Source organism: Gopherus evgoodei, chromosome 2 (assembly GCF_007399415.2).
Source record: "Gopherus evgoodei ecotype Sinaloan lineage chromosome 2, rGopEvg1_v1.p, whole genome shotgun sequence".
Classification (NCBI taxonomy): domain Eukaryota; kingdom Metazoa; phylum Chordata; order Testudines; family Testudinidae; genus Gopherus; species Gopherus evgoodei.
In genome coordinates, this window is record NC_044323.1 from 62,108,627 (window position 1) to 62,134,235 (window position 25,609).

General features: G+C 41.7%; 1 protein-coding gene and 2 long non-coding RNA genes across 4 annotated transcripts in view; 1 reads left to right on the plus strand and 2 right to left on the minus strand.

The window, feature by feature from the left end:
* Positions 1 to 25,609, plus strand: part of LOC115645751 — a 952,243-nt gene that overhangs the window by 592,319 nt on the left and 334,315 nt on the right. The window lies entirely within an intron of this gene.
* On the minus strand, positions 3,528 to 23,864 carry LOC115645753. Its single transcript, XR_003998815.1, has 3 exons — positions 23,854 to 23,864; positions 14,775 to 14,777; positions 3,528 to 3,640 (listed from the first exon to the last, which is right to left on the minus strand). It is a non-coding gene; the product is annotated as an uncharacterized LOC115645753 (long non-coding RNA).
* On the minus strand, positions 16,425 to 21,939 carry NPVF (neuropeptide VF precursor). The gene is made up of 3 exons (XM_030550809.1): positions 21,802 to 21,939; positions 19,398 to 19,780; positions 16,425 to 16,683 (listed from the first exon to the last, which is right to left on the minus strand). Exons 1-3 carry the CDS (start codon positions 21,937 to 21,939, stop codon positions 16,587 to 16,589), a joined length of 618 nt encoding a protein of 205 aa, XP_030406669.1. The 3' UTR covers positions 16,425 to 16,586.

Genomic DNA, 25,609 nt, shown 5'->3' on the forward strand with positions numbered 1-25,609 from the left:
TCTGGATCTGGAGAGAAGAATGTAAAGGAAGGGGGAGCTGATGACCTGCTCCACTTCTCCTGAGACAGTAAAAGTTATGATGTTTGAAGAAATTGAAAGCATTGAGTGGACAGACCTGGTGCTGACTGTGATTAGCAGTTAGTGTAGATCAAAATAAAATCATGTTCATTACAAAATTCTACCATGTTTGAACATGACTGAAGAATCAAATGAGCTGACACAAGGCAATTCTTCACAAATGGAATCAGGTACACAACATTAGGCAAGCTCCAAGACAGTAAGATTTCTGATAAGCATAATTAGCCTGGCCCCAGAAACAGCAGTGTCCTTTCCTTCTGCCTACTACAGGAATCTTATCTGAAGGACCATGTGTTAGCCACTGTCAGAGATAGGATACTGGACTAGATGGGCCCTGTGTCTGATCCAGTATGGCAATTTTCTATGCTTGGCAGAACTCCAGTGGTCTCTTGATCTGCTTTGCTTGTTTTCTTCAATATTTGTCTTGTTGGAGTTGAAGAACTAGTAGCTGGTTCACTTCACTTTGTGGAACATTGTATTACTTTTCACCTGGATGGATTACATTATAATGTTTACTTGGTAGTGAATGCTGTAGTTAAAGTTAATTGAGACTTTCATTATATATTCCCACAATTCACGTTACTTACCTTCTGAAAAGTCCTTATTTGTAGTGCCAATTTTCCATGCTTCCTCTGAGCCTAAAGGTAAACTTGTAGAAAGTTGGAGCAAAATCTCTTCACCCATTTTTCATCATACAGTGTTGAAAAACTATGTTTTTTCTACTATAAAGAGATTAAAAGAGGTTTAGACTTGATATTTAAGATATTAAGTATATAAACCGTACCATTTGTTTTTGCAATGTGCATGTTGTTTTGAAAAAATACGCCCAGATTGTGCTCACTTCCCCACTCCACATATAAACAAGATCCTCCACATGTGGATCTCTCCAACTCCTGCACAGAAGTGGGGGCGCAGCTGCCTCCATGACTCCAACCCCTGAAGAGACCCCAAGGTCTCTTCAGGGATTATCAATCATCTCATAGACTCATAAACTCATAGACTTTAAGGTCAGAAGGGACCATTATGATCATATAGCCTGACCTCCTGCACAATGCAGGCCACAGAATCTCACCCATCTTCTGGGGGATGTAACTCCTCAGGAGTCAAGTCCAGGGGAGAAGTGAGCAGGGCCAAGGGGATACACATCATTCCCATGTCCACAGAGAATCTCCAGAAAAGATAGCACAATCCAGAGCTCCCAGGGAAAACTCCAGCCAGGTAAGACTCTGGTAGTGGTCCTCCAGTGGAGGAATGTTACCTGGGGGTGCCAGGGTCAATCAGTCTCTAGAGTCCCATGGATCTCTAGGTTTGTCGGTGAGCACTGTCTGGAACCTCTTCTAGGGAATGATTGGATGATGTGAGGACTGCAGATAAATTTCTTAACCTACTCTAAAACAAGCTTCACTTATTGTTTAGAGTCAAAAATTTGTTCTCCTCACAGGATTTTTCTATTGGATTGTTATTTCAGGGGAAAGGTTTGCCTGCCCATAAATGACCCTGGGGTTCAGCTCCTCAGATCCCCCTCTGCACTGCTTCCTGGCCCCCTTGGACTTCATCAACTTTCCTGGCAGCACAACAATGGTGGTTATTCTCTGCTAGATTGGCAAAGGAATGCTGCCACAGAGAACACTGGCTCATGCCATCCCCAGGGAAAAATCAATCCTTTGTAGGTCTTCCCAGGATTGTGGGGAAAAGATTTTGATGCTACCCCATTCTGGGCCTCACCTTTCAGATCTGCTGTTTTTTTTTGCCATCTCAACCATCTCCCCTTCCAACTTCTTCACGTGGGCACCAGTGATACTGCCAAAAATGACCCTGTCACTGCAGACTATGTGGCTCTGGGAAGAAGGATAAAGGAGTCTGAGGCACAAGTTGTGTTCTCGTCCATCCTCCCTGTTGAAGGAAAAGGTCCAGGGAGAGACCATTGCATTGTGGAAGTAAATGTGTGGTTGCACAGGTGGTGTTGGAGAGAGGGCTTTGGATCCTTCGACACTGGGATGTTGTTCCAGGAAGAAGGATTGCTAGGAAGAGATGGGATCCACCTAACGAAGAGAGGGAAGAGCATCTTCACAAGCAGGTTCGCTAACCTAGTGAGAAGGGCTTTAAACTAGATTCACCGGGGAATGTAGATCTGAACCCTTAGGTAAGTGGGGAAGTGAGATACCGGGAGGAAACACAAGGAGGAGGGTGCAACAGGGGAGGAAGTAGGGCAACCGACTACTTTTGAGAAAGTAGGGCAATCGACTAGTTATCTTAGGTGCCTGAACACGAACGCAAGAAGCCTGGGAAACAAGCAGGAAGAACTGGAAGTCCTAACACAGTCAAGGAACTGTGATTGGAATAACAGAGACTTGGTGGAGTAACTCACATGACTGGAGCACTGTTCAGGAAGGACAGGCAGGGGAGGAAAGGTGGAGGAGCTGCACTGTATGTAAGAGAGCAGTATGATTGCTCAGAGAGCTCCACTATGAAACTGGAGAAAAGCCTGTTGAGAGTCTTTGGGTTAAGTTTAAAGGCAAGAGCAACAAGAGTGATGTCATAGTGGGCGATGAGGATAATGATGAAGGAGGCTTTCTTCGGATCACAGGCCCTGATTCTCATGGGGGACTTCAATCACCCCTGACATCTGCTGGGAGAGCAATACAGCAGTGCACAGACAATCCAGGAAGTTTTTGGAGAGTACTGGGGACAACTTTCTGGTGCAAGTGCTGGAGGAACCAACCAGGGTCATGCTCATCTTGACCTGCTGTTCACAAACAGAGAAGAATTGGTTAGGGAATTAGAAGTTGGTGGCAACCTGGGCAGCAGCGACCATGAGATGGTCGAGTTCAGGATCCTAACAAAAGGAAGAAAGGAGAGCAGCAGAATATGGACCCTGGATTTCAGAAAAGCAGACTTTGACTCCCTCAGGGAACTGATGGGCAGGATCCCTTGGGCAGGATCAAAGCTAATATGAGGGGGAAAGGAGTCCAGGAGAGCTGGCTGTATTTTGAAGAAGCCTTATTGAGGACGCAGGAACAAACCATCCCAATGTGAAGAAAGAATAGTAAATATGGCAGGTGACCAGCTTGGCTTAACAGAGAAATCTTTGGTAAGCTTAAACACAAAAAGGAAGCTTACAAGAAGTGGAAACTTGGACAGATGACCAGGGAGGACTATAAAAATAGTGCTCGAGCATGCAGGGGTGTAATCAGGAAAGCCAAAGCACAATTGAAGTTGCAGCTAGCAAGGGATGTGAAGAGTAACAAGAAGGTTTTTTACAGGTATGTTAGCAACAAGAAGAAGGTCAGGGAAAGTGTGGGACCTTTAATAAATGGGGGAGGCAACCTAGTGACAGATAATGTGGAAAAGGTTGAAGTACTCAATGCTTTTTTTGCCTAGGTCTTCACAGACAAGGTCAGTTCCCAGACTGCTGCACTGGGCAGCATAGTATGGGGAGGAGGTGAGCAGCCCACAGTAGTGAAAGAATAGGTAAAGGACTATTTAGAAAAGCTGGACATGCACAAGTCCATGGGGCCATATGCAATGCATCCAAGACTGCTGAGGGAGTTGGCTGATGTGACTGCAGAGCCATTGGCCATTATCTTTGAAAAGTTATGGTGATCGGGGGAGGTCCTGGACATCTGGAAAAAGGCAAATATAGTGCCCATCTTTAAAAGAGGGAAGAAGGAGAATCCGGGGAACTACAGACCAGTCAGCCTCACCTCAGTTCCTGGAAAAATCATGGAGCAGGTCCTCAAGGAATCCATTTTGAAGCACTTAGAGGAGAGGAAGGTGAGCAGGAACAGTCAGCATGGATTAACCAAGGGCAAGTCATGCCCGACCAACCTGTTTGCCTTCTATGATGAGATAACTGGCTCTGTGGATATGGGGAAAGCGGTGGATCTGATATACCTTGACTTTAGGAAAGCTTTTGATACGGTCTCCCACAGTATTCGTTCCAGCAAGTTAAAGAAGTATGGATTGGATAAATGGACTATAAGGTGGATAGAAAGCAGGCTAGATCATCGGGCTTAACCGGTAGTGATCAATGACTCAATGTTTAGTTGGCAGCTGGTATCAAGTGGAGTGCCCCAGGGGTTGGTCCTGGGGCCGATTTTGTTCAACATCTTCATTAATGATCTGGATAGTGGGATGGATTGCACCCTCAGCAAGTTCGCAGAGGACACTAAGCTGTGGGGAGAGGAAGATATGCTGGATATTAGGGATAGACCTGAGTCAGTAGGTCTGTATACTGCAGTATGGATGCATTAGCACAGCTGTGAGATCTGGGTCCAGCAACTTTAAACCCTTCATGAATGGATGGCAGGTATCATAGCAAATAGCCAGGCATGACCCCGCTTATGCTCCGCTCCCAGTCCTTCTCCTGCTTTTGGTTCTGCAGCTGCCTGTGCCATGGCCCCAGCTCAAGCTGGGGCCACGCTGCTCACCTGGCGCTGGGGCCCTGCCCGGTGTTCTGGGGCTGGGGGTGCTGGGGTCACACCACCTGTCCTCCCAGCACGCGAGGCTGGGGCCACACTACCCACCCTCCTGGTGTTCCAGGGCTGGGGCCATGCTGCCCATCCTCCTGGCACTCCAGAGTTGGTGGGGCTGGGGGCACTAAGTGGAGGCTGGTGGCTGCAGTGGGGGGGCTCTGGGCTCCAGTGGGTGTCCCAGAAGGGGCAGGGCCATGGGAAGGGTTGGGGACTAGCCTCCTCAAGCCAGCAGTTCACATGTCACCCATGCCTACACAGGTTTGGAAACACCAAGTCCACAAGTTTGAGTTTCCAATGCAGTGGGTAGACATGCCCTAAGAAAACAGAAAGTGAACATACAAGCAAATGATTCAAGTTTTTAAACCCTGGGAAAAGTAGAGGCAAAAGTGGCGATGAGGCAGCATTTTCAAAGAATATGAAAATTTGAGGATTTCTTCCACGCTATTCAAAAGAGTCGAATCATGCCTTCCACATGATTTTGAAACAGTGCTGAACAAACTGACAGCTGTATCACAGGCAGTGGGATTCCATAGCAACTTTTCCAGCTCTTACTTCCACTTAGGCTCACTCTGGGGCTCTCTCATTTGGGGATGTTTCATTCTTGTGGATTACTTTAGGGGATGTTTTCATCCTTCATCTCGGGGCTTTGCAACTTTTGTCTTCCCACAACCCAAAAACTACTGCCAAATTGCTCCCCATACCGGGCGCAACTCAGTGGAAAGGGGAAAAGAGCAGAGCAAAGAAAAGGCAAAACCATGGCTCCAAAACCCCAGCAGAGCTGACTGACCGCTCTGGGCAGTGGGGAAGGAGGAGCCCCATAAGGAGATGTTGCAGATTGCTCTGCCCACAGCCCAAGGAGGCATTCTGCCTCTCTATGCCATAATGCCTCCTAGTGGCTTCTCCACGTTCGTGTAGCTCCACGTCACCCCTTCCTATTGGCTCTCGGCTATTAGCATCATCTAGCCTGTAGTGCTGAAGTGAAGCAATCAGGACAAAAATAAAGAGTCTTAGCCGACCTGAATGGCAAGTAGAATAGTCATCCAAGTAGCAATAACTCAGGCACCCTGGCAGATGTATCTTCTCAGGTCCCAGCCATTTCAAACTCGCCATTATCTAATGCAGAAAAGATCAAAGATTGCCAAGGAAGGAGAGGTGGCAGAAGTTAAATTGTCACCCACCCCGATTAAACTGAACGGGTTTAACGTGGCATAATGTATTTTAATCAATGGAAATAGAAAAAAAGCATGATCATTTCTCATCAAACAAAAGAATGTTTCTGTTACTTAGAAGGAAATGACCTAATGGGGAAAAAAGTTTCTTAAATTAAAACGTATTTTGCAAACTCAGACTTATCCCCACGTATGATAAAAGAAACAGGTGGAGGTTGGGATTTAGATGGGAAACTATTGAAGTGTCATTATCCCACCCTGGTGCTGATTTTTTGCTTTCTTTATGTGGAGAGAATCATACACACTTCAGTCTTCAAAAGGAAGCTGAAGCAGACAGCTTTTTAGCAAGAATGGTGGGATTGTTACACAAAGGTGATATGCATTATTATACTTATGCCAGTGGCAAAAGATAGAAGATAGACAGCATTACTGAATAATCTCTACAGGTATGTAGCCAAATACAGTGGTTCTGCAGCCTATATTTTTTCAGTTCTAGGTTTTGGGAAATGGTTTTCAAGTGTAAGAATGTAAAGAATAATATAACTAGACTTCATTTATGGCAAAGTTTTAAGATAGCCACTGTAAAAATAACTTTATAGGTATTTGCATTTTCTTAAGTCAGGGGGCCTCCATCAGCAGTCTTCTATTCCAATCTAGAACATGGGGTGAAAAGGTTTTAAAACAATACTTCATTCTGTCTGAAATAGTAACTGGATGCTTCAAAAGCATTTCTCATGTTTAAAAATAGTGCGACTTCTGCCCTCCTGTGGCAGTAGACTAGTTTTGCAGATGGCCTGGAATCATGACTGCAAATGTCTGTATTAGATTTTATAATCACAAAGTCTTTTATTTTTCGTTGAGGAACAGACATCAAGAACTGTGTTCACAACCCACTCTGCTTTATAATGATTTGATTTTAGTACAAGCTTCTGGTATTTTATGTTATGAAAAAGGGAAATTAATTAAATAATTCAATACCATTTTCTTAACCTTACTATAAGAACACAGAGTCTGAAAGCATGAAGATTATATAAGAATAAATGGTTTGGTATAATTTTTTGTGGTCATTAACATAATTTTAGCTTGAATGTCTATGCCCTATTGGATAATTTGCACGAAGGATAGGAGCAGCTTCTATGCTATCCTGTTTAATCATTCTATAGTTTATTTAATGTAAAAGCCTTTTCCTTTAGAAAAGATGTCCAGTATTAATGTTTGGAATACTAGGGTCTGATTCCTATCTTGCTTTTACACCAAGGCCACTTCGTTGATTCCAGTAGAGTTATTTTAGCTCTATCCATGTGTACAGGAAGAGTCAGTCCCATGCCGTCTATTTATGTTAAAAAAATCATTAGCTGTAGCCTGATAGGCAGTTTTAAATGTATGGATTTATGCATAAGGTGAATCAGCCTTTCACACAAGACTTGCACATGGCTTGACTTTCAGAGCTTCTGAGCACCTGAAACCTCAACTAACATCAGTAGGGGCTGCAGCTGCTCATCACCTCAGCAGATCAGGCCCATTGAATATATTCATTGGGAAAGAGAGTGAAAGCAAAAGTTTACAGAAATAGATGGCAGTGGTCACCTGAGGGACCCCAGGAAATACATGCTGACAACTGTTGCTGTTTTCTCCACCCTTTGTTTCCATGAAGCAGCTCTTCTCGAACACAGCACAAACTTCCAGCCAAGGCACAGATTTTTAGCATCATCTGCATTCACATTTCTCTATTTCAAGACCCAAACAGGCCAAATTAAAGCCAGGTTTGACCACAATGAAGTACAATTTACCCTTGTTTCAGAGTAGCAGCCGTGTTAGTCTGTATCCGCAAAAAGAACAGGAGTACTTGTGGCACCTTAGAGACTAACAAATTTATTTCAGCATGAGCTTTCATGAGCTACAGCTCACTTCTTCGGATGCATAGAATGGAACACACAGACAGGAGATATTTATGCATACAGAGAACATGAAAAGGTGGAAGTATGCATACCAACAGGAAGAGTTTAATCAATTGAGATGAGCTATCATCAGCAGGAGAAAAAAAACTTTTGAAGTGATAATTAAGATGACCCATAGAAGGTGTAAGGATAACTTAACATAGGGAAATAGATTCAGTTAGTGTAATGACCCAACCATTCCCAGTCTCTGTTTAAGCCTGAGTTAATTGTATCTAATTTGCATATTAATTCGAGTTCAGCAGTCTCTCTTTGGAGTCTGTTTTTGAAGTTTTTTATTGCAAAATTGCCACCTTCAAGTCTATCACTGAGTGGTTAGAGAGGTTGAAGTGTTCTCCCACTGGTTTTTGAATGTTATGATTCCTGATGTCAGATTTGTGTCCATTCATTCTTTTGCGTAGAGACTGTCCGGTTTGGCCAATGTACATTGCAGAGGGGCATTGCTGGCATATGATGGCATATATCACATTGGTAGATGTGCAGGTGAATGAGCCCCTGATGGCGTGGCTGATATGATTAGGTCCTATAATGGTGTCACTTGAATATATATGTGGACAGAGCTGGCATCGGGCTTTGTTGCAAGGATAGGTTCCTGGATTAGTGTTTATGTTGTATTTTGTTGTGTTTAGTTGGGGGCTGTAGGTGATGGCTAGTAGCTTTCTGTTATTTTCTTTGTTGGGCCTGTCCTGTAGTAGGTGGCTTCTGGGTACTCTTCTGGCTCTGTCAATCTGTTTTTTCACTTCAGCAGGTGGGTATTGTAGTTTTAAGAATGCTTGATAGAGATCTTGTAGGTGTTTATCTCTGTCTGAGGGATTGGAGCAAATACGGTTGTATCTTAGAGCCTGGCTGTAGACAATGGATCAAGTGGTGTGTCCTGGATGGAAGCTGGAGGCATATAGGTAAGTATAGCGGTCAGTGGGTTTCCGGTATAGGGTGGTGTTTATATGACCATCACTTATTAGCACAGTAGTGTCTAGGAAATGGACCGCTTGTGTGGATTGGTCTAAGCTGAGGTTGATGCTGGGATGGAAATGTTAAAATCACGGTGGAATTCCTCGCGGGCTTCTTTTCCATGAGTCCAGATGATGAAGATGTCATCAATGTAGCGCAAGGAGAGTAGGGGCATTAGGGAACGAAAGCTAAGGAAGCATTGTTCTAAGTCAGCCATAAAGATGTTGACATATTGTGGGGCCATGCGGGTACCCATAGCAGTGCCGCTGCACACATAGCAGTACTAATCCACACAAGCGATCCATTTCCCAGACACTACTGTGCTAATAAGCGATGGTCACATAAACACCACCCTATACCAGAAACCCACTGACTGCTATACTTACCTACATGCCTCCAGCTTCCATCCAGGACACACCACATGATCCATGTCTACAGCCAAGCTCTAAGATACATCCGTATTTGTGCCAATCCCTCAGACAGAGATAAACACCTACAAGATCTCTATCAAGCATTCTTAAAACTACAATACCCACCTGCTGAAGTGTAAAAACAGATTGATAGAGCCAGAAGAGTACCCAGAAGCCACCTACTACAGGTCAGGCCCAACAAAGAAAATAACAGAACGCCATTAGCCATCACTACAGCCCCCAACTAAAACCTCTCCAGCGCATCATCAAAGATCTACAACCTATCCTTAAAGATGATCCCTCACTCTCACAGATCTTGGGAGACAGGCCAGTCCTTGCTTATAGACAACTTCCCAACCTGAAGCAAATACTCACGAGCAACCGCACACCATACAACATAAACACTAACCCAGGAACCTATTCTTGCAACAAAGCCCGATGCCAGCTCTGTCCACATATATATTCAAGTGACACCATCATAGAACCTAATCACATCAGCCACGCCATCAGTGGCTCATTCACCTGCACATCTACCAACGTGATATATGCCATCATATGCCAGCAATGCCCCTCTGCAATGTACATTGGCCAAACCGGACAGTCTCTACGCAAAAGAATGAATGGACACAAATCTGACATCAGGAATCATAACATTCAAAAACCAGTGGGAGAACACTTCAACCTCTCTAACCACTCAGTGATAGACTTGAAGGTGACAATTTTGCAATAAAAAACTTCAAAAACAGACTCCAAAGAGAGACTGCTGAACTCGAATTAATATGCAAATTAGATACAATTAACTCAGGCTTAAACAGAGACTGGGAATGGTTGGGTCATTACACTAACTGAATCTATTTCCCTATGTTAAGTTATCCTCACACCTTCTATGGGTCATCTTAATTATCACTTCAAAAGTTTTTTTCTCCTGCTGATGATAGCTCATCTCAATTGATTAAACTCTTCCTGTTGGTATGCATACTTCCACCTTTTCGTGTTCTCTGTGTGCACAAATATCTCCTGTCTGTGTGTTCCATTCTATGCATCTGAAGAAGTGAGCTGTAGCTCATGAAAGCTCATGCTGAAATAAATTTGTTAGTCTCTAAGGTGCCACAAGTACTTCTGTTCAATTTACCCTTGGTGTATCTTCATTTTGGTTTAACTCATTTCTTCATATGCATCTAAATCAAACCGCTTTCTCTTGTAACACTACTGACACTGGAAATCAGTGCCCAATTTCATTTGAAATGCCCAACAGGAGAAATATCAGGGTTCCTTCTTGCATTTCTGGTGGCCTCTTATTTCCTAGCAAAATTCCAGCACTCAGAATTTGATTAAAATCCCTAGTAGCGACTATGCATACACTTCAAAACACAGCTACAGCCAAAGTATAAGTCAGTACCAATCACATACTTTTATCTTATTTTTGATTCCCTGATCCTATTTTTTCTACCCCATGGTTCATGGGAAAACAGTCCCATTTCCTCTTTCAAATCAATAACTATGTGTTAATATGACAGTGTAGCTTAAGCTATGCACTTCTAGGAACCTTTTTAATCATCAGATCAATTTTCAGCAACCAAAGAAGAGGTATTTCTTATATCAGATGTTTTTAAAACACTTCTCTCTGCACTTGCTCATGAACTCCTGCAAATAAAACTCATCATCAGCCCAATTCAGCCCTACTGTGAGTGCCATTCTAGGGATACATTAGGTCCCATGTCGCTAAATCATTGCGTCCCTGAATTGCTAATACATTAGTCTACTACCGAAGTGTTTCTTATTTTAAAACCCAAATCAGCTATTCTACACCAGAGATAAAGGTGATGTGCATACATCTGTAATGTGGTCCTCAGTAAGGTGAGATCAGGATGGTTATGGAGGAACCTCTGTAGTTAAATGTCAATCCTGCCAGAGGATTTCTAGGAATTCCCCTATTCCTGCTGCAGAATACTGTGGGCTTGATCCAGAACTGCATTACTTCAGTTCTATGTTGGTGTGAGACCACTGATGTCACCCCTTCTGTAATTAAATTAATCACACTGTCTCTCCCCTGCATTATAAGGATCTGAAATTACCTTCCAGTTTTGGCTGAAACTTAGTAGCTCTGAGATGAAGCTCAAGGAGGAGGTTTTTCCTGGACATAGCATTTTCAGTCCTTCTGTTAGGTGGTTTATAAACTGGCTTTCACCCTACTGAATTACACTGCTCCTTTTCAGTCTGTTGCAGAAAGGAGTGTAGATGGATGCCCTTGTGGAGAAGATGGGAACGGTGCTTGATAAGTAATACACTGGCTCAGCACATCACCTTTTATTATCCGGAGCACAGAAGCCGGGGTAAATACTCTGAGCACAGAAGCTTCAAAGATAGTTTGAGTACACACTGTTCTAAGTGTCTCAAAAAGTGGATGAACCCATTGATAACAGTCAGTGAATTCCTGAAGTAGAGAGTAATTAGATTACTTTACCTTCCTACATTAGAGCTCTTCTGTTCATTCTGTTATTCAGTCTTCTGCTGTAGAGACTGAACCATACCAGACTGGTGGGGGAAGGAGTGGAGGCGGGAGGAGAGGGAGGGGAGAGAGTTTAAGGCCTATAAAACTGTCATGACACGGAGATAATGTAACATTCTTGCTTTAGTGCCACATTTTCTAAGCATAAGAAAATGAGTAGAATGATCCTTCCTCTGTATGTTTCTCTTGACCTATATCTATACTAATCATTCTGGTGGCTTTGGGGCTTGGCAGAGAACAAGACTAACATAACCCATATCTATCTATAGCTATATAAAGGATAAATCAGACAACCTGTGGGTCAAAGGTTCAAAAGAAGGGATGGTGTGGCAGCTGGGCTGAAGCAGAAAAGCCTGTGCTGTGAGCTTGGCCTGAGTCTTAAACAGTTATCAACAAACTCGAGATTTGTTTGTCTGCCCCTCTAAACTAACAAACACAAAAAGTAATTACTTACCTGCAGTGCTTAAGCAAAGGGCCTGGCCTGGCCTTGGTGTTTTGGGCTAATACTGCTGTGCTCTGCTCCTCTTCTGCCTCAGTCCTACTCAGCACTAACCTTCAGAAGAAGCAGGCAAACTTTCTTAATGGGCTTATTGGCTCCTTGTTGGTCAGTGTCTCTTTTTAGCCTTTCCACTCCCCTGGAAGCCTCAATGCCATTGGTAACCTGGTCTGAGTGGACTTGCCTTAAGCGGAGGGTGGTGTCTAGCACCTATAGCCAGGGGCAGAGAAGGCCCTGATAGATCCCCCCCCAAGACAGTTTCTTGAGGAAAAATGCCTTCTGACATTTTATGCACTCCCATATGTTCCCCAAAATGTGATTTAAAGCAGGGGCATAGGGCTGCCAGAATGTTCTGGGGTGTAACTCTAGCACCTGAAATCCAGGATGGAACAGCACTCCAGCACTTCTTCTGGCACATGAGGTTACAATGCCATTCAGATTTGGCATGGCCTTCCTCCCATCCCCCTCCGCCATCATGATATCTGATGGAGGGGCTGCCAGGCCAAATTTGAGTGAGTGATGTTGCGACCTGACACACGGGGTTGCAATGCCAATCAGGTTTAGCCCAGCTACCCCTCTGTCATGATGGGAGGGTTAGTTGGGCCAAATATGAGTAAAGGCATTGTGGTCTGGTGCATTGGGTTGCACTGCTGCTCAGGGCTGGCTTAGCCACCCCCCATCATAAAAGAGGGACTACTACCTGCATCAAATCTGAGCAGTGCTACAACCCTGTGTGCCAGGTTGCAATGCCACTCATCACTCAAATTTGGCCCAAGTTGTTTGAGTGCGGGGCAGGTGATGGGAGCAAGTGGAACCACTGGGTGGCCGTGATTGGAAGGCACCGCTCTAGCCCTGGACAGGACTGGGGTGCTGAGCCTGGGAAAGGAGTCGGTGAGTGGCCAGAAAGGTTGTGGGTAGTGAGCTAGGGGCTGGGGATAAGTTGTTGATGGGCTACAGGGTGAGTGGGAAGTATTGGGGGGTGAGCGGTGGGGGGCTGTGCTGAGTGGGATATATGTCAGGTCTACTGGGATGTTGTGGGGGGCCATCCAGATAAGGGGGGGATGGTCTGATCAGCCAATTAAATTGGGGTTATGGGGTGCCCCAAAAGTAGCTGGAGCATACAAGCAAATCTTGCTCTTATTTGAAGTCTGCAGAGAATATTAATATTGTAAAAACAATATTTTACCTGCACCACCAATGGGCTTTTTGACTAATTACATGTCCACTTTGGATGTGACTTGCTACTTAGTTTAAAGTTTGGCATATAATTGAGTTACAAATATTTTATCTTGATATGATATGTGTATTTATTATTAATGTGTGAAATCTCATATTTGCTGTTGCACAGATTGTTGATGAGGTAACATTTACTGGTAAAGTGTAAGTTAGGTTTTTATTATGACATCACTCATAAGATAGATTGTGGAAGCCCGTGTGATGGAATTACCAACTTCAGATCATTTTTGCAGGGCTCCTGTATTATAAAATTTAGCACTACATCACTTGTTAAAAGGACAATGCCAGATTAAAAAAATAACATACTGTAAAAGAAACACGTGTTAGAGTAGTAACTGCTCCAATTAGTAGAAATAATTTTTAAAATCATACTTTCTTTTCACTGTTTTATGCTATTTGTTTACTTCTCACCCCCCCCCCCCACATTTTTCTTTGGTTGGACAAAGAAAATAGACTAGGCAATTTCATTTTTATGTTTTCTGTCATTTTCTAGTCAATTTCATGTTAAGGTTTTATGCAGTAGCACAATGTAATGATATCTGGGTTACAATGACAACAGTGTAGCAGAATGGTTATTTATTTAATTAAATAGTTTTGGCTGGAATTTTAAAATTCCTGTTGATTTCATATTTTGTGAAAGCTTATTTTTGTGAAACCTAAATGTTAGGCTGTGCCACCCTTTAAAAAAATCTAGGTTGTTGTATGCCAGCTTCTCAGCTGGTATAAATCATTGGGGCTCCAAAGACAAGAGGAGAGTGACTGGCCCTCTGCATTTTGGGAAATGTGAGAGACTGGTTTCCTGCCCTGAGGAAAGATGCTTGGGAGTCTATGGCTTCTTCTGGGTACAACTGTTGTCTTTTTACACTCTACTAAATCTCTCCAAACAATACATGGAAATCAACCACATGCTGAGGCCTCAGACCTTTAAATTTGACAGTAAATTGTCACCTGTCCACTTTATCAGCTCAGGTAGGAATTTCAAGTGAGCATGTTGGTTTTGCCTGGTGAGTTTAATGATAAGCATAAATATTGTTTGTGCAGCATGAAAGGATAGGAGCTCCTGAACTCTACTAGAATTAATACCTGTGAGTTTGGCTGGTCTGCTACTTGATTTACTTTAATCCCTTTCTTGCTTTTTCCCAATTCATGAATAATATCAATATGTGGATAATAAATAATCTGGTGAGTAATAGCTAGAGCTATGTATGTAGCTCCTTCTCCTCCCTTTACACTAGCCAGTGACTGTTTTCCCGGCTCACACACTCTCAGACCAAAGCAAAATTTTGCATAGCATCACATAATTTCTCCTTTATATACTTTGCTTCTAGCTTTTTATCTGCTGGGAAATAAATCAACATCCCTCCTCTCTTGGATCTGTGCTGCAGGGCCTGTAGTTAGAATGCATCCTATTTATACACTTCTACCTCGATATAACGCTGTCCTCTGGAGCTGAAAAATCTTACCGCGTTATAGGTGAAACCGCATTATATTGCACTTGCTTTGATCCGCAGGAGCACGCAGCCCCGCCCCCCCGGAGCACTGCTTTACCCCGTTATATCCAAATTCATGTTATATCAGGTGGCGTTATAACGGGGTAGAGGTGTACTTGTAGCAGGGACTGCTTTCAGGCTGCTGCTTTGCTCCCATTGCAGTCACTATTAATGCCAATCTGACCTTGTTGCTAGGTGGTATGTCCCTTAAGCAGACAGTTGCTATTGCTGCTTAGGGATTCTTGCAAATGTTATTTGCTGTTTGTTCACCTGATGTGCCAGAAGTGTTGAAGGATCAGTACACAACTCAACATTTGGAGAGTTTCAGTTCCAATGCTGAAATCAGTAACACATTCCACGGTTTTCCTGACTACAGAAAGGGTGAAATTCTGGCCCTATTGAAGAGAATGGCAAAACTCTCTTGGACTTCAGTGGGGTCAGGATTTCTCCTTATGTATACACTTTGCTGACTAATGTCCTTAACTGTGAACATGGCAGAGTAAGTTCCTCTGACAACTCTTAAATCTGATACATTTCTGTGCTGTATGTCATGACCAAGATTTTGCTCTCCCAGTAGCTTATAGATATACTTCATTTTTTAAAAAAACACTGCAAAGATCAGAACATTTATATTCTTTGATCCTACAAGGAGTTCTACACAATTCCCAGGGACAATCCCCATTGACTTCAGTAGGAATGTTCAGCATAGCGCAGAAACAGAGGTGTCCAAATTGGACATAGAAGCCTGGCTTTAGGGTCTTGCTTTTGAAAATCTCAATGTTTTGCCGCTGACAAAAATATCCACACCCTCTTTGACTTACAAAGAGTTTATTGAATTTGGATGAATTTCTATGTAATACCTAAATATTCCCCACTTTGCAGGGGCTCTGTTTGTTTAGGGTCAGATTCTGCCACCCTTAAGGTAAATAGAACTATACTCTGCAAGTAGCCCCACTGAATTTGGAGTGGTGCAAAGGGGCTGATCGCAAGTCAGAATCTGGCCCTAACAATGAAATTATCAGAGCACAAATAAAAAGGATCCATTCTTTTTTCTGTTCATATAATTAGAATGTTTCAACTGATGTTGTTCAAATGTGGCTCAAACTGAAATGTCAGGTTAAAGTCTAAGCAAGAAAATTTACAATGTGAAAAGGTGGAGTTTAGAAGTAATAGCTCTTTCCAACTGTGCGTCTGGTAGTTCTAATGTGATTCAGTCTGGCAGAGGAAATGGAATGTTTACAGTTCAGATTCCTCAGGATATTTGGGAGGGTATTATCTCAAAATATTGTCAAAATTGTAATTGCATTATGAAGAGACAACAATAGATGCTATTCCTCTGTGTAGATCTAAGAAACTAGCATTTAATTTATAGCAAAAATGTCAGTGGTCGCCTTAACAGTTATATCCAAATAAGTCTCAAACAACAACAATAGTTCCATGTATATGTTTTTTTCATTCACTTCTTTGGCTACATAAGACACTAAGATGGCAATAGGCTTTTTTCCTTCCAGCATTGTTTCTGTTTGCTAGTCACACAGTAGACTCCTTCTAGTTGTAGTATACTTCTTTTTATTTGCTTAAAATGGTTCCAGTTATACAATACTACTATTCTTCAAAACTTTACAACAGACAGAAAATCAACTAGGCAGCAGTCATTAAAATTTATGATATCCTGCCACTGAAGTGAACTAGTACAACAATCACTACCATTATCATTGCAATATACTGCAATTGTTTGCACAGCACCAGGCATGCTACAATAGTATTAATATTATTATGAAGGTAAGTCTGGATTTCTGTTTGCACCTCTGTTTCTTTTACATCATCTTTTGATTTAAATATAGATCCCAGCTCTTCTGGTTTGAGTCTTCATCATTTGATTCCTTTTCAATATAGTTGTTTGAATACAGATTCCTAAAAGGTCAGAAATACAAATCAAAATCTGCTACAATCGGGTCAGACAATCACAGAAGAATGAAAAATGGCAGATGCAGATAATACTGGCTATCTCATTCTGCAGTGAATGCTCCTGAACTGGACTTCTCTTCTGCTTCATGCAGGCAAAATATGTGGTTTCAGAGCAAGACAACTGAAGCAGAATCAGGGCTCCAAATTAACGAATAGTTTGGATTATAGGTATTTTTAAGGAATTATTATTGTGTGTAAAAATAAATTTCATAGTAGAAAATAGTTGTTCCAAATAATAATAAGCATTGGGCAGAAAATGACTTTCCTGCCACAGGAAAAAATTGAAATTTTGAAAATAATATTTCCTGTCTTGAATCAGGATGAAAAGTTGAAATCTCAAAAGTTTTCACAAGCCACCAAACCAATCTTTTTATTTTTGGATTCAGGTCAATTGAAACATTTCATTTTGACATTGTCAAAAAATTTTGGTTTTGACTTTTAAAAACAATTTTTATGATAATTATCTTAAATATCACAATAAAACATTGTTTCAAAAGGAAAACAATGGAATTTTTCATTTTGAAAACATTGCCATGGAAAGCTTCAACAATTTCAAAACATTTTAAAGTGAGAAATTCATCAGAATGGACACTTTCCTTTCAGTTTAGATGAATTGACATTTTCCAACCAAAAAACCCACAACATTTTGTTGAAAAATTCCTGATTGTAATAGTAATGCTTTTTAATTTGAAGAACTTTGGGCCTAATTCTGCTGTCTTTATTTAGACAAATCAAACTCTCACTCAAACACCCAGTTGAGATTGCTTGAGTAAGGCTGGCAGGATTGAATCCTGGCTAATTTATCATTTGGAGGGCATTCAGCATGCTTTTATAGACTTTAAGCTCATAGACTTTAAGATCAGAAAGGACCATTATGATGATCTAATCTGACCTCCTGCACAACGCAGACCACAGAATCTCACCCACCCACTCCAGTAACAAACCCCTAATCTATGTCTGAATTATTGACGTCCTCAAATCGTGGTTTAAAGACTTCAAGGTGCAGAGAATCCTCTAGCAAGTGACCCGTGCCCCACGCTGCAGAGGAAGGTGAAGAACCTCCAGGGCCTCTGCCAATCTGCCCTGGAGGAAAATTCCTTCCCGACCCCAAATATGGCGATCAGTTGAACCTGAGCACGTGGGCAAGACTCACCAGCCAGCACCCAGGAAAGAATTCTCTGTAGTAACTCAGATCCCAACCCATCTAACATCCTGTCACAGACCATTGGGCATATTTATCTGTTAATAATCAAAGATCAATTAATTGCAAAAATTAGGCTATCCCATCATACCATCCCCTCCATAAACTTATCAAACTTAGTCTTGAAGCCAGATATGTCTTTTGCCCCCACCTTTCCCCTTGGCAGGCTGTTACAGAACTTCACTCCTCTAAAGGTTAAAAACCTTTGTCTACTTTCAAGTCTAAACTTCCTAGTGTCAGTTTATAGCCATTTGTTCTTGTGTCCACATTGGTACTAAGCTTAAATAATTCCTTTCTCTCCCTGATATTTATCCCTCTGATATATTTATAAAGAGCAATCATATCTCCCCTCAGCCTTCTTTTGGTAGGCTAAATAAGCCAAGCTCTTTGAGTCTCCTTTCATAAGACAGGTTTTCCATTCCTCGGATCATCCTAGTAGCCCGTCTCTGTACCTGTTCCAGTTTTAATTCATCCTTCTTAAACATGGGAGACTGGAACTGCACACAGTATTCCAGATGAGGTCTCACCAGTGCCTTGTATAACGGTACTAACACCTTCTTATCTCTACTGGAAATACCTCACCTGATGCATCCCAAGACCACATTAGCTTTTTTAATGGCCATATCACATTGGCGGCTCATAGTCATCCTGTAATCAACCAATACTCCGAGGTCCTTCTCCTCCTCTGTTACTTTCAACTGATGCCTCCTCAGCTTATAAAAATAGTTCTTGTTATTAATCCCTAAATGCATGACCTTGCACTTTTCACTATTAAATTTCATCCTATTACTATTACTCCAGTTTACAAGGTCATCCAGATCTTCCTATCCCAGTCATTCTCCATGTTAGCAATATCCCCCAGCTTCGTGTCATCTGCAAACTGTATTAGCACATTCCCACTTTTTGTGCCAAGGTCAGTAATAAAAAGGTTAAATAAGATTGGTCCCAAAACCGATCCCTGAGAAACCCCACTAGTAACCTCCTTCCAGCCTGACAGTTCACCTTTCAGTATGACCCGTTGTAGTCTCCCCTTTAACCAGTTCTTTATCCACCTTTCAATTTTCATATTGATCTCCATCTTTTCCAATTTAACTAATAAAATTCCCCATGTGGAACCATATCAAATGCCTTACTGAAATCGAGGTAAATTAAATCCACTGCATTTCCTTTGTCTAAAAAATCTGTTACCTTCTCAAAGGAGATCAGGTTGGTTTGACACAATCTACCTTTTGTAAAACCATGTTGTATTTTGGCCGTTACCATTGAACTCAATGTCCTTAACTATTTTCTCCTTCAAAAAATTTTCCAAGACCTTGCACACTACAGATGTCAAACTAACAGGCCTAGAGTTACTAGGATCACTTTTTTTCCGTTTCTTAAAAATAAGAACTATTCTCCAGTCATACGGTACAACCCCTGAGTTTACTGATTCATTAAAAATTCTTGCTAATGGGCTTACCTGTTATTGCCTTGCTCAGATTCTTGAATGTTTTGTGATAGGTGGGCAGGTAGTGATTTCCCAAATCTTTGTGGCAAGTTGGTAAGTGACTGGATGGAACTTCTAACAAATGGAGATCTGCCGAACCTGTGTAGTAAGTTAGGAGCACATCTAGAAATACTGCCTTCAAAAGCCCTCCCAAATCTCAGTGGCAAATTAGCCACTGGCTTAATGCTTCTGTTTTCTCGAACATTTCTTCCAAACCTCAGTGGTAAATTAGCAAGTGAATTTGACATCTTGTTGACTGTGGGAGTGCTCATTTTAATGATGTTTTTTGATCCCCAGTCTTTCAGTTCTTCAAAATTGAGACTTCTTTGCTTTTCTTCTAAGAAGCCTTCACTGGACTAAAAATAGAAATAATGACACAGTCACTTTTTTGCACTGATGATAACCTGTCTACATACAAATCACAAACAGTAGGTTGTTAATTTTCAGGTTTCTGTAGGCACAGACATGGAGGAGAAGAATATAACTTCCTAATGCTTTTAGAATGCGATTTCCTCAAACATTTTTCAGAATGTGGACTCTTCCTTGTAGATTGATTGTCTTGTAGACTATTTCCTCCCATTGGCTACCAGAGAACATCCCTGTGCCAACTTCAGCAGTTGTTTACATGGAAAAGTAAAATTAGGAATGCACTTCTGTGTCTTTATCTGCTTTAGTGATACCCATTTTTGCCCTAAATGTCAATCACAGTCTCCTTTTGCTCATTTTATCTTCCTCTTCTATCTGTTCTCTTCATTTCCCTCTCTCCCTACTCCTTGCACTTGTGTTTCTGCTGTCTTGTCCTCTTCTCCTCTTCTTCCTGTACAGTTGTTTCCCTTCTTATTGGTCTCCTTTTCCTCTTATATGATTCCTTTTCCCTTAGTTCCCATCTCCCCAGCTTCCTGGCCACACTGCCCAGCCATTGGAGAATTCCCCTCACCTAAGGGAACTTCAAATTAGTGTAAAGCTAACAGAACCACTCTTTCATTCCTGGCATATGCAGTGTGCCAGGATCATGCTCTGTTCTGCTACACTGATCCTCCTCTGGCATAGGGGCATTTAGGACCTTGAGATTTTACACTGCTTTATCTCATGCTTGAGCTGACCAGTACAGAACCACTTCTATTGCATCCAATCCCTGTGCCTAGACACAGTGGAGAATTGAGCCCAGCATATTAATTGTTTTATGGAATAATTAAAGTGCAGGTGTTCTCTGAAAAGTGGCTATATAAAAAATATTTTCTTATGCAAAATGTTCTCTGCACACAGTTAAAGTCATATCTTATTTTTGTGAATTGTGTTGTTAAGTTTCTCGATCTTAAAAGCAGATCACTGCAAATAAGGTATTAGAGTTAAGTTAAAAACCAAACATTAACATTGTCAATTCCAGCCCATACGTTTTTATGAATGTTTATTCTCTCAGCACTGAAGCTATTGGAGAGGGAGCTGGAGTCTATTCTAGTTTAGACAACATTAGCAGAATTGTTCACTTCTAACTGTGGGACCAAACTCCGTCTCCTGTTACACCTGTGCAACCACACTGAAATGTGTAAATGAGAGCCTAATCTGAAGACAAAGGGGCTGCACAGGCAGGGATGCTGGAATAATTTTTATAACACAGGTGCTGAAAGTGGAAACCATACACCGTATTTGGTTGTTATTTCTACTTCAAGCCAGGGGTGCTGCCACACCTTCAGCACCCCTGGTTCCAGGACCCCTGTGCGCAGATATAATTAAGGTAATATTTTTGCTTGCAGAATTTTTATAACTGAAGATGGTGCAGAAGGCAAAAATAATGTAGACTCTCAGGTCCCAGGGACTGCTTCTAGGGTAGACAGTTAGAAAAAAAATCACTTTATATATATAAACTGTGTAAATATAAACTATGTAAATTTGATTTGACAGCTATTGAGACACAATAAATATGGACCCCCCAATATTTTATAGTCACTTTTCAAGATAGAACAATTTACCACATCAGATTTATAGTGCTTTCTGTTTATCTTTATTATTTGAACATCACAAACATTCCTTTATTAATTTGGGATTAGTAATATATCTTTTATAAGAATAAAAAGCATGACAGTTTCTTACTGCATAAGCAAAAATCAATTTAAAATAAACATCATCCTGAATCCCAAGGTTTACAGTATGAAAATCAAACCATGAATTGCTTTACACACTACATATAAGCCAGTGGATAGACTTCATGAAAGTTGTCTCAACAACAAGTTGTCTCAACAAGCCTTCTTTATGCTAGTGATGTTATAGGACATGATTCTGTGCCGCTGAAGTCAATGGGAACTTTACCACTGACTTCAATGGGCACAGGATCAGACCTGCAGTTCTCAAAATAATGTCATACCAAGGCAAATCTTACCTCAGAATATTTATCACCATAATCTCTGCTCTGCAGACTGGACATTGCTGATTCATCTAAGCATGAAGTATTTGATGTTAAAAAGACAAATATGGCTAAAGTAAATAAAATATATCTTTCGATTGAGATGATTTTCATTTTCTCTTAAATTAAGTTTACATAGAAAGCTCAGAATCCATACAGCAAAGGAAATGATCATCTTTTTATACAATTAGAAAACAAAGAGATTCCTTAAGCTGTGACATCAACCCCAAATACTTTATTTCTTAATATTAATTAGTATAGTTTTAAATATATATTTGAAGAATGTTGGGCATTTGTTTTGTGAACATATTTAATAAACACTGCTTCCTGCTGCAAACACATTGCCTTTACAAATATTTTCCTGGCTATGAAAGAGATTTTAATTAGCTAACTTTGAATGCCTCACCAATCAGCACTCATAATAACCATATTTCATTGCTACATTTTAACAAAAGCATCTTGTTCCTATTTCTCATATCAGCCATCTGTTAAGGACGTAGATACAAGACTTTGCATTCTTCTGATTACATTATACTTGGAGGATGGTTATAATGCTTGTTTTGAGACTAAGCAAAATTGCAAACATAGGACCCATTGAAATCAATGGTTTGTCTTTCTATTAACTTCAGTGGGCATTGGATGGGCCCTGAGAGACACTTAGAACCCACAAGTCCCACTGAAATCCATGGATGTTTCTTTCAGGATCTGGCCCATGTATTAAACATATTCATCCATATTAGAGCTAAACAAGGAGCATGCCATTAACTATCAGACTGATCTGTTGTGTTTTTAAAAAGTTTCAGGAGGACATGTTGGTTGGGTATGGTGTAATGATGTTTTAGGGCCAAATTTTTCAAAGCCTACCTTTAAAACTGCATCCATAGGTTTATTGCACACACTTGGTTGTACACACTCATTGAGTAGACATCCTACTACCCAATTTATGCACAGACATGATCATACCTGCAATAGCCTTGAGGCTGATTAAAATGTGTCCTGTATCCTTAAGACATGTATGGAATCTTCTAATAGACATTTTTACAAACAAGCATCCACCATAAAGCCTTCAAATATTTCAAGAGTTAGAGGCACATGCATGATAATGTGCCCAATTCTTGAATATGAGCTTCTATATAGATTGTACAAATCCTATATTTTTGGGGTTTAAATTGATAAATAGGCTCGTTAACTGAACATCCAGGTGCATAAGTACTATAAGCACCAATCTGAGGACACAAATTAGAAACTCACATTGGAGAATTGGACTCTACAGGAATAATTTTTGAAATTCTATACTGTGGTTGTGAAGATGAAAAGTTTCTTCAATTCCGCCATAGTATCTGCAAAATTCTAAGAAGAGAAGTTGTTTTATGTTGTGAACAACCTAGATAAGCTGGACCAGAGGTGGGCAAACTATGGGCCACGGGCCACATCTAGCCCATGGGACCCTCCTGCCTGGCCCCTGAGCTCCTGCCCTGGGAGGCTAGCCTCTGGCCCCTCCCCTGCTGGTGGACCAGAGAGTGGGCATGTGGATAGGGGTTGGGGCGGTTAGAGGGCAGGGAACAGGGGTGGTTGAATGAGAGTGGGTTCCTGGGCGGGAGCAGTCAGAAAGGAGGGGGAGTTGAATGGGGCATGGGTCTCAGGATGGGGGGGGGTTTGGATGGGGTGGGAGGGGACAGTCAGGTTCAGGGGTTGTGGGAGGTCAGGGAGCAGGGGGTGGTGGATGGGAAAGGTGTCCCGAGAGGGCCATTAGGGGACGGGGAACAGGCAGAGTTGGATGGGGTAGGAGCCCCAGGCGGGCTGTCAGGGGGCAAGAAGCAGGGGAGGTCAGATAGGGGCCGGGGGCTGGGCCATGCCTGGCTATTTGAGGAGGTACAGCCTCCCCTAACTGGCCTTCCATTCAAGTTTGGAAACCCGATGAGGCCTTTAGGCCAAAAAGTTTGCCTGCCCCTGAGCTGGACTGTTTACATCCACTACAGTTGTATGTTCTTCACTGGGAAATATTTTTGAGTTTGCAAGTAAAATCACTCTGATTAGGACTAAGCTACTTGTTTTCATGGGCACAAAGCTCTGTGTGTGACAAAGACAGAATCTTCTCTGATTTTAGTTTTTGTGGGAGCTTTGGATTATGACCTTTCTAAGAGCAGCAAAGAATCCTGTGGCACCTTATAGACTAACAGACGTTTTGGAGCATGAGCTTTCGTGGGTGAATACCCACTTCGTCAGATGCATGTCACATGCATCTGACGAAGTGAGTATTCACCCACGAAAGCTCATGCTCCAAAACGTCTGTTAGTCTACAAGGTGCCACAGGATTCTTTGCTGCTTTTACAGATCCAGACTAACACGACTACCCCTCTGATACTTGACCTTTCCAAGGCTTCAGTCCATAGGATTTGCATCTGCAAGACAGATGGATTTTCTAAATTCTTGTTCTTTATGGTAGCCATTCATAGTGGATTCTCCATCACTGGCCATTTTAAAATCAAGATTGGATATTTTTCTAAAGATACATTCTAGGAATTATTTAGGGGGAGTTTTATGGCCTTTGTTATTCAGGAGGTCAGACTAGATGGTCAGGATTGTCCCTTCTAGCCTTGCCACTTATGAATTAATGAAAGGGAATAACGAATGCACTTCAGATAGTAATATCTAACATTTAGTGAGAGTGCCATCAAATTTTCCTTTTATTTGAATTTTGAACATTTCTTTCTCAAATGGTCTTTCACTTAACTGCTGAGAGATAGTCTGTCTCTTAATTCAACAGACTTGGCAAGAACCAAATGCTTCTGAAATACTTTGAGTGAGGGTCAGGTCCCATTTTCTCTAGGCAAGATAGTGACAGTTAGGCTGCTATTGTCTATGCTGCAACAAATGTCTGTGAATCTCTCGGTTTCAGTCTCCTACCCTCTCTCTTATGTGTGAGTTTGTTTCTTAAATCAATTTAGAGTGGAGTTCTTAGTTATGTTATGTGCTGGGCAATCAAGGAGTAGCTGGCTCCTAAGAGCTTAACTTTCCCCTCCTGGTTTATGTTATGTTCATGGCATACACACAGAGAAGTTAGATGCAAAACAGAACATTTGTGCTGGGAGATTGGAACTATTTTATTTCTGAGAATTCAGAATGATCACACACAAGTGAAAAACAAGCAGACTGCTCCGTAAAACAGAGCCACAACTCATCCTGCCTCACTATAGGCTGACTTTCTGCAGACTGACAGCTACTAGGCCCCATCACACACTTCCCTAGAAACCACTCTATCCCCCCACACCCCCCGTCCTGCAAGGAGGAGGGGAAAACTCTCTGAAATTTTAAGTGACAGTTTACAATTTTAACAGTTTTCAGTACACCACTGTTTAGGCTTCCCTTTGACACCACCAACTCCTGAGCACATGGGGGCCACTGAGCATTTTTAAAAATGTTGATTGCGTTACCAATCTCTTAACTGCTCAATTCACTCAGGCTCAGTCCCGAGTTGTAGGCGAACCCTCCCACCATCCATGCAGAAAAACTTCTGAGCTCGGTTTGGAGGTGCTTTAAGCATGGTGGATAAGTTTAAGGGTTGCCATCTGACTAGTTTTTAACTAGTCTGGTTGGTTTTTGTACTACCTTTCCGGTTAAAAGATTTAATGAGGCAGAGGTTTTTCATTTTGGACACCTTAAAGTACTCTACAATTCACATCCACAGATGTTACAATAAGGTAAGAAAAATGATAAAATAACAAAAATACACATGGTAGGGTTTTTGCTGTGTGTGTGTGTGTGTGCGTGTGCACACGCGGAA

Coding starts and splice junctions, on each gene's coding strand:
- NPVF (XM_030550809.1), bottom strand. CDS start 21,939: ATGAAAATCATCTCAATCGAAAGATATATTTTATTTACTTTAGCCATA. Junction 19,781..21,801: donor ATGGTGATAAATATTCTGAG/GTAAGATTTGCC, acceptor TTCTATTTTTAG/TCCAGTGAAGGCTTCTTAGA. Junction 16,684..19,397: donor TCTGAGCAAGGCAATAACAG/GTAAGCCCATTA, acceptor CTGACCTTTTAG/GAATCTGTATTCAAACAACT.